Source organism: Magallana gigas, chromosome 9 (assembly GCF_963853765.1).
Source record: "Magallana gigas chromosome 9, xbMagGiga1.1, whole genome shotgun sequence".
Classification (NCBI taxonomy): domain Eukaryota; kingdom Metazoa; phylum Mollusca; class Bivalvia; order Ostreida; family Ostreidae; genus Magallana; species Magallana gigas.
The window spans coordinates 25,156,558-25,171,924 of NC_088861.1; the positions used below are offsets into that span (position 1 = coordinate 25,156,558).

General features: G+C 34.3%; 1 protein-coding gene across 2 annotated transcripts in view; it reads left to right on the plus strand.

Moving 5' to 3' along the window:
* Window positions 1-15,367, plus strand: part of LOC105346885 (serine protease FAM111A) — a 54,086-nt gene extending 38,719 nt beyond the window's left edge. For both annotated transcript variants that reach the window (XM_066070794.1, XM_066070793.1), the window contains 4 exons: window positions 9,247-9,393; window positions 11,839-11,969; window positions 12,182-12,392; window positions 14,465-15,367. In XM_066070794.1, the coding sequence (XP_065926866.1) occupies window positions 9,247-9,393; window positions 11,839-11,969; window positions 12,182-12,392; window positions 14,465-15,144 (1,169 nt within the window). In that variant the 3' untranslated portion in view covers window positions 15,145-15,367. The remainder of the gene's footprint in view (window positions 1-9,246; window positions 9,394-11,838; window positions 11,970-12,181; window positions 12,393-14,464) is intronic.

Below are 15,367 nucleotides of genomic sequence, written 5' to 3' on the forward strand. Positions count from 1 at the left end.
CAAAGAGAAAATCGGGAATTATTTCGCGTCAGCCATGTTTTGACGCGAACCTTTGATGAAATACTGTTATGACACCTGCAAAGGCCGTGTGGAGCCAAGATTTGTTCTTTCTCTCTATTTCCTTCTCTCCATTTGTTTTTTTTTTTACTTTCTAACTAAGATATTCAAAATAAAGGAGTTGTTGGACTGAAGTACAAGTTGAAAAACACTCTTCCTTTAAGATTTAGACAAAAACAGTCCTTAATTATTAAGGTCTTCCGTCTTCAGCGGAAGACCTTACTGTTTTTCTACGCGTTCTCATTCTTCTATATTATTATTTTTCTTCTTGGTAGTCACCCTAAATTTCTCAGCCATTTCTCAATCGATTTTAATGATTTTTACAGGGATGATGTCTTAGGTGAATATCTCTTTGCATCTTACTTCCTGTCTGAAAATTCACTTCCGCTTCTGAATTATCTCCCTTTTTCATGTATTTTGGAACATGATATTGTTCACGCATCTCCTCAAAAACTGTTATAGTTAGGGACTTGAAATTTATATGCAAGATAGAGTGGTTATGGTAGATTTGCTTGCTTGTTTTAGATTTGACCAGAAGTCATCATCCTTGAAGCTCGCCCGGAACTGAAAATGTTGATGTTAAATTTTTTTGACAATTTTTACGAAATTTGAGATTTGATCACGAATATCTTTCTTCTAATCAATATTTTGCTAACACATGTAGAGCATCAAAATTTAATCTATAAAAGATCTTTCAACTGACACCAAGCAAAAGGGGCTGACCCCTCATATAAGGGGCCAAGAGGGGTCTAAAGTCTTTTATCTATATCTCTTTAATGAAAAATATTTTGTAATGTATTAAAGAAGCAAAAATGTGTATCTTCCAGTTATCTACCTATATTTGTTAAGAGTTTTCTGATATGTTACATAATCTGGATTTTAAAGGGGCTAGAAGTCCAATATTTTGATCATTTATTTCTTAAAAAGGAGAAATATTTTGAAATGCATTATAGAAGAGAAGATACTCAGAATAATATTCGTAATAATATTCAACCACCAAAGTTTCGTTTAATGGTCCTTATAAGGAGATAAAGAGTCGGCCCCTAAAACAATCTTTCCCTAATATCTCAAAAACAGTCACAAATTTCTAAACACTTGTTGAACAAAATGTGTTTAATATTAAGGGACCTTTCATTGATATCACGAAAAGGGGCTAGCCCCTCAAATTACATGATAAGAGGGATCTAAATGTTTCAATCAAAGCTCTTATACATATATCAGAAACAAAACAAGGGCGAGAAGTCCAATACATTTCTGATTTATTTGTAAAAGAAAAAGAGGATATAGAAATTGAAGAATAGAGTCTGTTTAAAATCAAAGGATTTTTCATTCTATTTCCAAATCATGTTTAGCTGGTAAATAGCAAAATAAGGGTCAAGCATGTATCTCAAACTCTAGTGATATTGGGAATTTAGTATTTTCCGTTTAATATAGAAGTCACCGACCACCGCCCCCCCCCCCACCCTTCATAAAATCATTTAGTTTTTCTGGCCCGATTTTACTTGATCTTTGATCTCGGACCTTTAATTTCAACTTAGTACCATTCTAGATTACCGCACTAATTACCAGACCAATTCGTTCATTATTAACAGAGTTATGAACTTTTTGGCATTTGAGTTTTAATTTTCGTGTTTGACATGTACTGTAGAAAAAAATTCTAACTCCCGAGCCCTTCACTCAATCTTCATGAAATTTTGTGTAAATGTACCTCGGACCTCATTCTGTTTTTCTGCCAAATTTGCAGCGGGTTGAACAATTAAGAAGAAATTTCCGATATCAAGCCGCGAGTATAGCCTGTACGGGGACTTAAAATTTACACAGTGCAAGGGATGTAAGCAGCCGCGTAATATTTCTGTTGCATGTATATTTCTTGTTTTCCGTTTAGTCTGTATCTACGATACCGTGTGAACTAATTATGAATGTTAGAACTGTGGAAATTACTGTCATCAATTTTTTTATGAATAAATTTACGTGTTACTGATTTCGTTATTTCTACATTTATAAGAATTTTATCAATCCTGTTGATATAAAACAGTCAAACATAATAGTAAACGACACAAAAAAATCTCTACTCTGAAATACATGTGTAAAATGCATCAGTCATTGTTTTAGGACTTCCCCTAATTGTCGTTAACCGAATCCGAGATCCACACCTCAAAATTCTACTTTCGATTTATTTACGACGAAAATCAAGCTCGGTCCTTTTCATCCCCCTCCAGACACAAACACGCATCAATATTTCAAATGACCTCGCACTGTTACCAAACCTGAGTAGTGAGACATCTTACACGTTGTTTTTCATCTCATACAAAAATTCAGCTCCTGTCCCGGGCGGAAACGCCCCAAATTCAAAGAGAAAATCAGGAATTATTTCGCGTCAGCCATGTTTTGACGTGAACCTTCGATGATGAAATATAGACTGGCAATGCCTATATATATTTCGTACGATAGAGACAGAGGACCAGTCTACGATGAAATACTGTTATGACACATGCAAAGGCTGTGTGTTCGAATCTCGCCGGAGCCAAGATTTGTTCTTTCTCTCTATTTCCTTCTCTCCATTTTTTTTTGTCTTTCTAACTAAGATATTCAAAATAAAGGGGTTGTTGGACTGAAGTACAAGTTTCCAACGGAAAACCTTATTGTTATTGCCTTGTTCCTTTTTCCCTATACTTCTATATTATTATTTTTTTTTCTTACAAATTTTGTGCACGCAAGATCTCGAAAACTACTCAATTGATTTTTATGAAACTTGTCGATCTAATAGATGACGATGTGAACCGTATTGCAAATTTTTTTTATTGATGACGTCACTTCAGGTTTTGAGATATTGTCGTTTTGTCGATTTTCAGAGAGGTATTTTTTCGGCAGTACTCCTTTTAAACTATAGCAGACATACACTTAAAATTTTCAGTGATGGTAGACGGAAGATTGAAATTGTGCATAAAGGTTTAAAATCATTTCGATCGCAAAAAGCGCCGAAGCTCGCCTGGACCCAAAAATTGAGATTAAACAAATATCATAATTTTTTCTGGTTTTCTTTGTTTATCTCTTTTCTGAATAATATTTTGTTAAAACATATAATGTTAATTTTTTTATATTTATAAGAACTTTTATTTGATATCAAGACAAAGGGGCCCCTCAAATTAGGGGACCAAAGGGCTCTCAAGTCTTTCATCTATAGCCCCTTTACTGAGATATATTTTGTGAAAGATTATAGAAGCAAAGATGTTTATCTTACAGTTATGTATCCAAGCAGTGTCATGATTTTATAATGTGGTACGTAATTAAGGTTTTTAAGGGGTCAAAAATCCAAAACTTTGATCACCGATATCTCAGAAAGGAAAAATATATTTTGAAATGCAGTATAGAAGAAAAGATACTCAAAATGATCTACTAAACAATATGGATTCTTCAAAATTTCGTTAAACGACCCCAATAAGGAGATAAGGGATCGGCCCCTAAAACGCTCTTTCTGAGATATCTCAAGAATGGTAACAAATTTCTATACACTTCTGAGATATCTCAAGAATGGTAACAAATTTCTATACACTTGTTGAACAAAATTTCTTTAAAAGTAAATGACTTTTCATTTGATACGAGGAAAAAGAGGCTGCCCCTCGAATTAGAGATCTTAATGTTTTCAACCAAAACTCATACATCTAAAACAAAATAGTATCTGGCCCTTAGAATGTAGACCTTTGTCTTATATGTTTAATCACGTTTAGTCGTTAAATAGCAAAACCAAGGTCGTACATGTATTTCATGTTCGAAAACACAAGGAAGACCTCCTCGTTGCTCGCAACGAGATCGTGTCTAGTTATTATTATTTTTTTCCACAAATTTTGTGCACGCGATATCTCGAAAACTATTCGGCCGATTTCCACCATTTTTTCACAGATGATTGCCAGTGGTCATAATTCTAGAGGTTTTTTGAAATTTTGAAATTGTCACTTCCGGTTCCGTTTTACGGCCGATTTTGTAAGTTTTTACGACCCATTTTGTGCAGACATAAACTCAGAGACTATCAGAGATATAATTATGAAATTTTCAGGATAGGTAGACCATAGATTGTAGTTGTGCACAAAGTAGTTTTTTGGCGCCAGTGGCGCCATTCCTTTGAGCTCGCCTAGGCTCGAAAATTAAGTACGAATTTTGCATCAAATTTTTCGTACATTTTGATCTGTATCTTTTTATCAGTTAATATTTTGATAAAACATATATAACTAAAGTAGTAGATAATCAAAAGCTCTTTCTAACGAAATCAGGAAAAAGGGGCTGGCCCTTTAAATTAGGGGCCAAGACACCTGTAAACTCTAATACAAATACCTTAAAAACGATTAAGATTTTGTAATGCTTTATAGAAGCAAAGTTGTTGATCGTCACAATATCTGTCAGGAAAAATTATTGCCATGCCCATTTGTTACGTAATTAGGGATTTTTAGGGACCAAAGTACTTAAACTTTGACGCAATATATCTAGAGAAGGAGACATATTTTGTTAAGCATTGTAGAAGAGAAAATGCTTGCATTGATGATTCTCATCGATTCCATTTATCAAAATACCAATATCTGTCCCCATTAGGGATCTAGAGGGCTGGCACCTTAAATATTCAAACATTTGTATCTCAAAAATGATAAACAATTTTAAATAGATCGCAGAACAAAAAATGTTAGAATTTGTAAGACCTTTCGACTGAATTCAAGAAAAAGGGGCTGGCCCCTTAAATTAGGGGCCAAGACTCTCGTAAACTCTATTACATATAACTTAAAAATGATAAAGATTTCGTAATGCATTATAGAAGCAAAGTTGTTGATCGTAACAATATATATCAGGAAAAATCATTGCCACGCCCATTTATTGCGTAATTAGGGATTTTTAGGGGCCAAAGTACTTAAACTTTGACGCAATATATCTGGAGAAGGAGACATATTTTGTTAAGCTTTGTAAAAGAGAAAATGCTTGCGTTGATGATTCTAATCGATTCCATCAATCAAAACACCAATATCTGTCCCCATTAAGGATCTAGAGGGCTGGCCCCTAAAATATTCAATCATTTGTATCTCAGAAATGATCAACAATTTTAGATACGTGTAATAACAAAAAATGTTAGAATTTGTGAGACCTTTCGACTGAATTCAAGAAAAAGGGGCTGAACCCTTAAATTAGGGGCCAAGCCACTCGTAAAGTCTTTTTCACATACCTTGAAAATAATCACGATTTTGTAATGCATTACAAAAACAAAGTTGTTGATCATAACAATATCAGTTCGTAAAACTCATTGCTACACCCATTGATGACGCTATTGTTGATTTTAGGGGACTAAACTCTTAAATCTTTAATATGCAAAATGTGAAAAAGCAAAACACTTTGTTATGCATTTTAAAGGATATTGACAATCGTATACATTATCTGAAAGGAAGTGTTTGAGGTGGAATTCAGAAATTTCATTGATATTTTAATCGTATCGTTTAAAAATTGAACGGAAGACCTACTCGTTACTCGTAACGAGATCGTATCTAGTTATTATTATTTTTTTCCCAAAATTTTGTGCACGCGATATCTCGAAAACTATTCGGCCGATTTCGACCATTTTTTCACAGATGATTGCCAGTGGTCATAATTCTAGAAGTTTTTTGAAATTTTGAAATCGGCACTTCCGGTTCCGATTTACGGCCGATTTTGTCAGTTTTTACGACCCATTTTGTGCAGACATAAACTCAGAGACTATCAGAGATAGGAATATGAAATTTTCAGGATAGGTAGACCATAAATTAAAGTTGTGCACAATGTAGTTTTTTAGCGCCAGTGGCGCCATTTCTATGAGCTCGCCTAGGCTCGAAAAGTGGGTACGAATTTCGAATCAAATTTTTCATACGTTTTGATCTGTATCTTTTTATGAGTTGATATTTTGTTAAAACATATATAACAAAAGTGGTAGATAATCAAAAGTCCTTTCCAACAAAATCAAGAAATAGGGACTGGCCCCTTAAATTAGGGGCCAAGACACTCATAAACTCTATTACAAATAACTTCAAAACGATAAAGATTTTGTAATGCATTACAGAAGCAAAGTTGTTGACCGTAACAATATCTATCAGGCAAGATCGTTGCTACGCCCATTTATTACGTAATTAGAGATTTTTAGGGGCCAAAGTACTAAAACTTTGACACAATTTATCTAAAAAAATAGACATATTTTGTTAAGCATTGTAGAAGAGAAAATGCTTGCATTGATGACTTTAATCGATTCCATTAATCAAAACACCAATGGTTGTCCCCATTAAGGATCTAGAGGGCTGGCCCCTAAAATATTCAATCATTTGTATCTAAAAAATGAACAACAATTCTAGATAAGTGTAAGAACAAAAAATGTTAGTATTCGTGAAACCGTTCAAATGAACTCAAGAAAATAGGACTGGCCCCTTAAATTAGGGGCCAGGATACTCGTAAAGTCTATTACAAATAACTTAAAAACGATAAAGATTTTGTAATGCATTATAGAAACAAAGTTGTTGGTCGTAACAATATCACTTTGTAAAACGAATTTCTAAACCAATTAATAACGTAATTAGGGATTTTAGGGGACTAAAATCTTAAACCTTAAATGTGCTGTATGTGAAAAAGCAAAACTCTTTGTTAAGCATTTCAAGGGATATTGACAATCGTATGCATTATCTGAAAGGGAGTGGTTGAGGGGGAAATTTGAAATTTCATTTATATTTAAATCGTATCGTTTAAAATTGAACGGAAGACCTACTCGTTACTCGTAACGAGATCGTATCTAGTTACCTATATATTTATATTACAATGAATGATCAATGTTTTATATAAAAATTATAAATGTTTTATCATATTAATCAAGTCTTAAGCTAATTAATGTTAATATAATATAGTTTAATATATAATATATAGTTTAATTACATGTAACTATATAGTATAGCTACTTTTTAGCTCACTTGAGCTGAAAGCTCAAGTGAGGTATTCTGATCACATTTTGTCTGTCGTTCGTCTGTCCGTAAACTTTTCACATTTTCAACATCTTCTCAAGCCAAACTTGGCACAAATCATCCTTAGGCAAAGGGGATTCAAAGTTGTGAAAATTAAGTGCCACACCCATATTCAAAGGGAGATAATTAGAAATTAATGAAAAATTTCGAGTAATTTTCAAAAATCTTCTTCTCAAGAACCATATAAAAGCCAGGATAGCTGAAACTTGTGTGGAAGCATCCCCAAGTAGTGTAGATTCAAAGTTGTGAAATTCATGACCCCCGGGGGTAGCGTAGGGCCACAATGGGGGTCAAAGTTTTACATAGTAATATATAGAGTAAATCTTTTAAAATCTTCTTCTCAGAAACTAATCAGCCAAATAGCTGAAACTTGTGTGGAAGCATCCCCAGGTAGTGTAGATTCAAAGTTGTGAAATACATGATCCCTGGGGGTAGGGTGGGGCCACAATGGGGGTCGAAGTTTTACATTGAAATATATAGAGTAAATCTTTTAAAATCTTCTTCTCAGAAATTAATCAGCCAGGAAAGCTGAAACTTGTGTGGAAGCATGATCAAGAAGTGTAGGTTCAAAGTTTTGAAAATCATGACTCCCAGGGGTAGGCGAGTCCACTATGGCGAGGTTGAATTTTACAAAGGAATATATTGAGTGAATCTTTAATAATCTTCCTCTAAGAACCAATAAGCCAGAAAAGCTGAAATTTGTGTGGAGACATCCTTAGGTAGTGTAGATTCAAAGTTGTTAAAATCATGACTCCCAGGGGTAGGGCGGGTCCATTATGGCGGGGTCAAATTTTACAAATGAATATATAGAGTAAATCCTTAAAAATCTTCTTCTCAGAAACCAATCAGCCAGGAAAGCTGAAATATATGTGGAAGCATCCTCAGGTAGTGTAGATTCAAAGTTGTGAAAATCATGACTCCCATGGGGTAGGGCGGGCCCACAATGGCAAGGTCGAATTTTACAAGGGAATATATTGAGTAAATCTTTAATAATCTTCTTCTCAGAAACCAATCAGCCAGGAAAGCTGAAACTTATGTGGAGACATCCTTAAGAAGTGTAGATTCAAAGTTGTGAAAATCATGACTCTCGGGGTAGGGCGGGCCCACAGTGGGAGGGGCGGATGTTGGAATTTTTACATAGATATATATAGAGATAACCTTTAAAAATCTTCTTCTCAGAAACCAATCAGCCAGGATAGCTGAAACTTATGTGGAAGCATCCTCAGGTATTGTAGATTCAAAGTTTTGAAAATCATGACTCCCAAAGGTAGGGCGGGCCCACAATGGCGGGTCCGAATTTTACAAAGGAATATATTGAGTAAATCTTAAAAAATCTTCTGCTCATGAACCATTTGGCCAGTAAAGGTGAAAACAATGTGGAAGCATCTTAAGGTAGTGTAGATTCAAAGATGTGAAAATCATGACTCCCGGGGTAAGGATGGAGCCACAATGGGGGGGGGGGGGGGTCAACTTTTTACATAGGAGTATATAGTGATGAGTCTGATAAAATCTTCTTCTCAGAAACTTATCAACCAGGAAAGCTGATGCTTGTGTGGAAGCATCGTCAGGTAGTGTAGATTCAAGTTTGTTCAAATCATGATCCCCTGGGGTAGGATGGGGTTAAATCAGAAGGGGGAACAAATTTTTATGTAGGAATATATAAAGAAAAATTTTAAAATCTTCTAAAAAACCATTTGCGTAGAAAAGCTGTAACTTAGGGGAAAGCAACTTCAGATAGTGTGGATTCAAATTCTTGAGCCTCACAAGGGGTTCAGAGTGTGATGTAGGTTTATATCCTGTTTATAAACAATTGTTTAGGATCTTTTTGAGAACTGCAATGCTCAACATGTGATATGACTATAAAATCATCTGGGACTGGATCATAAACATAAGAACATCCTGGGGGGGGGGGGGGGGGGATGGACTTTTATTTATAAAGGATCTACATGTAATATGCCACAGTGTCCACATATTTTTTTTATTATGACTCCATTAAGCTTATTTTATCATGCCTTTTGTTGCTCAGGTGAGCGATGTGGCCCATGGGCCTCTTCTTTGAAATAGATTGTTTAATAATTAATCCATCAAATAAAAGCTTTTGTGTGTTAAGGAACCTTAATTGTGCTGTTATGTTAATGTTGATTTAATATCTTAATTAGGTAGTCATTTATCATTGCAGATTACATCAATGCAAGTTTGGATTCCAATAAATTATATGAAGAACATGAATTATTAGAAGAAAATAAATTATTAGAAGATGAGGTGAAAAAATTGAAAGATTGGAATCAACAGCTAAAAACATCTTCTCAAAAGGCATTACTTTCAGGTTGTAGCAGTAGAAATGTATACATTTGTCAGAGTACAGTCTGTACTCTTGCTCTGCATGCTTTAAAACAATTATCATTTGTTTTTACTGGTAACTCTCGATGGCTCGAACTTCGATCGTTCGAAGTTCTTGATCGCTCGAAGTGAGTCTAGGGTCCCACTTTTTTCCCGATATAACTAAGCAAATTTACACTTGATTTCTCAAACTCTTGATCTCTCAAAACCTTTGATCCCTTGAAGTCAAACTGCAGTCCCGTTCATTATCTATAGTTTCTTACTCTTGATACCTCGAAGTCACCGTGCATCTCCAAGCGCTATACCTAATTAACACCAACTTGGTCATTATACCCCCGCAAACAAAGTTTAGGGGGGAATATTGGTTTCACCCTGTCCGTCTGTCCGTCCGTCCATCTGTCCATCTGTCTGTGCGTCCGTCTGTCCGTAGACGCAACTTTGTCCCCCCTGTAGAATTTTTTACTACTGGATGGAACAGTCTGAAAATTTGTACATATGTTGATTGCCATCTTAAGATGTGCACCTGCAAATTTTTTCTTAAGATCAGACAAGATTTAATGATTTTTTGACAGTTTTCATTTTCCTTATTCTATATATTGTACACTGATGTTGAAAAGTAAGGAAAGTAATCCTTACAGATTTTATTGATTAATTAATAGTATTAAAACACTGTAAAATATATTTATATAAATACATCCAGATGGAGGTGTTTTGTCTTTATGTCGTGACTAAATTTATTTTTTAAGTATTCTATCAACAGACAATGCAAAATGTTTGTTTGTCAATGATAAATTCTTAGGAGCTAATAAGAACATCAAAGAGAAGTGTGGCTGAATTCATTTGTCCAAAGGGGGCCATTATCTGAGCCATGGTTTAGATGGAGCATGTGTTTAATGTAAATTGATAATCTGTAAAATTGGCGGTGGTTTTGGGGCTATTTTAAAACTGTTTCATGTAAATCAAAAGTTTCTATCATTTAAGGAAATAAATAATATCATTATTAATAAAGAAGTTAACTATTTTTAGAAGTTGTTTTAATTTATTAGTCTAGCTAGTAAATTGATGAAGTGACCCTATAGGGCATTAATTTAAATAAAATTCACAATTACTGATATGATTGTAGTGTTTTTGCAATTTTAAAAATTGTTTGTAATATTAAATTTTCTTTTTTTTTTACATTTTTTTACATAGTATGGTAATTATGGTAATGTTTTGGAAGTTTATTAAATTTAACAAGCTCATCAAAGAAAATCATAGTCCTATCGGATCAATTTTCTGATATGTAGTTCCATTGTACCACAGGAGGAAGTAAGGAAGTTTGAAACAACTAATTGCATCTGTCAAGACTTTAATTAGAAAGATATTCTAAGTTTTATCAACAGAAGAGCATTGCTTGGCTATAAGGTATTCAATTTACTGCAACAGGAGGGGTTATTGTCATTTTGTTGGTTTTTCTTTAAAACCTTTAAATAAAAAAAAATATCATCAAATTGTGATTTTAATTATTCTTAACTCTTTTTTTTTAACAATTCTAGAATTTTTTTATTTGTATGTATTCCAAACCTTTATTATTCAATTCAATTGTTTGTCCCATTTGAAATTAGCCTTGCGGGGGTATTAGTCCCATTAGGACAATTTCTAGTTTAAATTGCTACAGGCGTAAGTCGCGGGACCCGTGTCATGGGTTGTTTATTCAGTCGACACTTATCCTGGAAGGTGATAATTGTATGATGATTGCTCATACCGATACCTAATCTATCAACACCAACCGTTTTACGATAATTTGTAGACAGAATGAAAATGAGAAATTAATTGAGACGAAACGAAAATATTGAGCCATGGTCAAATTTTAGAATTATAAAACTGTAAAAATTATGCTTATCAGCGTCATTGTCATTGTAGTGATTTTTGATGAACAAATTCTTACAGCTGGTGAAGGACCCCTACAGTGGGGACACTATGGGTGATTCTCAGTTATCACATTTATGACATGTCGATCATCTCGCAGTACAGTAGTACTGAGCAATCTGATCTTAATATGATGCATGAAATAAATAAATATTATGAATTTATTCAATAGCTGTTGTATTTAGTTTTAAAATTAAAACATCCAGTTCTGTGTGTGTGTGTGTGTGTGTGTGTATATATATATATATATATATATATATATATTTGTATAGTGAACGTTGTTTAAGCACCTGAGTAAGGTTAGCACTAAATAAATCAGGGGTTTTCCTACTGTTTTTAAACTGGGTCCAGGGTGAATGATTACTTTGTGCCTTAAACTTTAATATTTATAACAGTTAAGAAATCATAAAAAACAAAATGTGTTTCCCTTAATTCAGAGTCCTTAATTCTGACATAATTACCAAAATGAAAATACAGAATAATGATTGAACCATGCACCTTTGATTAATTATATGCATTCTAGGAAAGAAAAACTTGGACCAATTGCAATGTGCAGACATCAAAGCAGAGGCTTCAGAAAGTGGGACTCAAATCAAAAAGGAAACCTTTGCACCTGAAAAATCACCAAAAGGAGCTACAGGGGCTACAGGACCTGTATGTAAAATGAAATACAATTTATTTCAGTGATATGTGATGTTTGATATGAGTCGTAATCAAGGTAATCTGTTGCTAATTTCCCAATAAATTCGACAGAAATATTCCATACACTCGGCAAACTGAAATTGAATTGAAAAATTATACAAGACAAGTACTGTAAATGAAAACAATCATATTGACATAAATATATAAATTTTTTTTTTCAAAAGGCAAAGTCTGTGACAACAAGATTAGCTTATACTCATCCCTTCTCAAAAGGGACCCACAAGCAGAAAGACGTGATGTCAAGTGAAGTGAAGACAAACGTAAGCAGAAGCGTAGGACTTATACACATTGACGGAGATCCAGCAGGAACAGGTTTCCGCGTGGGGGAAAAGTACATAGTGACCTGTGTACATGTCATCAAGAGCGTAATTAATGGTCAGTGTTTTAAAAGTAGACACATTGTCGAAAACCCACAATGGCATATGCTTACTGACCAATGGCCAACTCATTGAAGTTTTTTTTATTCTCATCAATATTTATTAAGGCCCCTCTCTGCTTATGCCCTATATTGATCAGTCTGTTCATTCGTCAGACCGAGATTTCTTGTCCGAAGCATATCATCTCTCGCCTTGGGCCAATGTGGCTCATACTTCACCTGCAGAATGCCTTTGGGTAACGGGTGTGCATTGACTTTGAAACGTGTCTAGGTCATATGTGAAGGTCATAGCAGAATTATATGAAATATTCTTGTTCGAAGCATACTTTTCTCCCCTGGTACAATGTTGCTCATACTTCGCTGACAAAGTGTCTATGATCAAAGGGTGTACAGTGATCTTGAATGAGATTTGTAAGTCAAGGGCTAAGGTCATATCAAACCATGCAAAAATCCTTATTTGAGAGCATATATACTTCCTACTTAGTTCTATTTTGCTCATACTTCACATAAACAGAGCTTTGGAGTAAAGGGTGTACAGTGACCTTGAACCAAGTTTCAAGGTCAAATGTGAAGGTCTTAGCAGATTTACTGTATATGAGATTATTTTCTTTATAGTCCAATGTGGCTCATACCTCACCCAGAGTGTGCCTGTGATCAAAGAATATGCAATGATTTTGAATGATATTTGTAGGTCAAGTGTCATAGTCATATCAGATCACAGATTGAAAAAAATATTCCTATATGTAAGGGGTAATGAAATTGAATTTAAAGTTCTATGCCATCTGGAAATTTTCTAAGTTTTAGGTCATGCTCAAAGCAAAATTCTCTGAAATGCTTTTCATCCTAATGTCTATCATTTAAGCAGGACCCTTTGGGATTGTCACTATTTTCACGTTAGTTATTCTTAATTCACCAATGAGAAAGTAAAACTCTTATTTGAGTTTTTGGAGGTAGGAAAATGACAATCATGTTGTAATCTTTATTGATTGCATGCATACTACTAACTAAAGCATTAAGGTGGAATAACACACCTGGGAAAATTCACTCAAATTAACAGTAAATTATTTGATTATGAAAAATATAATAATAAATAAACTGTACATATGTCAAATAAGCGAAAAATTTGCAGTTTGGGGATAAAAAGTGAATCTCTAAAAAATTCAATTCAGTAAGTACAACAAAAGCCCCTGCAGGATTCAAACTCAGGAAGTATGGATCACAAGCCCAACACTTTATACTGTCGGCTAAGTAGTAAGTTACATTTTGCCGTACAGTAGATCAAATCTGTTTGATAAAACGAAATGTCATTTCAATCAGAGTCAGCCATTTTGTGATGATGTGTTATTCCACCTGAATAATAGGATTGGTAAGTATTTCTCACTGAATATGTTAAGAAGCCAGTCCAAATATCGAGCAAAGGATTACAAGTGGTAATTTGCATTTCTCACTCCCAAAATCAAAGTTCAGTAGAGAGTTTGAAAAATAAGGTTGAAGATAGTTGAAATCATATGAAAATATGTAACTATGTAAAAGGTTTATTCATGAGATTAAGACAAGGTCAATGAGTTGGCCCACAGTAAGGTATTAAAAGTGTATTAGACTGGCTATGGGTTTCTGGCATTGGGTTAAAAGCGACAATTTGGATAAAGCAGTAAGAGTTGATTAATATTTTTCATAAAATTGAGGACTGCTAATTAAAAATTGATTTTTACTACAATTTTGCAAATATAATATTTACCTGGGCTTTGCTGAATGCAAAGTCCTAGCAGTAAGGCAAATCACCAGTTTAAAAATTTACTATAAGTAACACAACTTTGAATTTAATAAGGAAACAAGTAAAAATATCAATGAGATGCAATTGTATATGGTTTGAACTGTATGATCATGTATATATACAACATGTTTTTATATCAAAGCAATTCATATAGTCATAACTGGACATTGAGTCAGATAAGCAATGTGACCCATGGGCCTCATCATTTGAATTATTGTAGATTCAATGGAGAGGTCAGGAAATAGAGAACAGCATAAGTCTATAAGGTAATTAATTAATTTCTTTTTTATCATGCAGTTTTCACAAATTTCATTGATTGTGAGAGAATTACCATAGAATTTGAGAGGAAGAAATACAACAAAAAGGAAGACCCCCTTCAGATCTTTAACTTTGTACCAAGTATTGCTTACCTAGACAATGACGTTGACTTTGCTGTGCTAGAACTGGTCAGCCATCATGCTGATGTTCCTTTCCCGCCAGCACTGACTTGTTTTGGAGATGTTTGTGATATGGAGATTCACTTCGTGGGGCATCCTGGAGGCAGGCAAATGAAAGAGGACAGTGATGTAATTCCTAGGTGGTCACCAAATCACGACCATGAAATCATCCCATATATTAAGGAATTGGCAGAGTGGAGCAAGAGCTATTTCCCTATGGTCAATGGTGAAGTGGTTGATTATTACAGCATACTACTTGAGCCACCCAGAAAAATCCTGTTCCATACTTCATTTGATCTAGGGTCCTCAGGATCCCCTGGGGTGATAATAAGGGATGGCATGCCATGTGTTGTTGTTATGATGTCAGGGGGTACTCCAAGTTGCTATTATGAGGATCTTTGTCCAGATCATCCAGTCGAAGATCATAAAAAAATTGAGTTTGGCTATGCCATGTCAAATATATATGAGAGAATGAGAGATTCTGGAAATCGAGACATATTGAATCTTGCAGAAAAGATTTTCGAGAAATGGATCTGCTAACTGCAAACACATATTTCAAACAATCATGTGCATTTGCAGTCATGGCTATGTCTGTATCATCAAGAAACAGTTTTAATCAGTGCTTAATTAATACTGTAAATTCCTTTTTTAAGCAAGTACTTAATTCCGTGATGTTGCTATTTAATTTGCATCAAATAGCAAGAATATAAAATAGTGAGCACCAATATTTTGTTATAATTTCAAATAGCTCAAAACTGTCTGA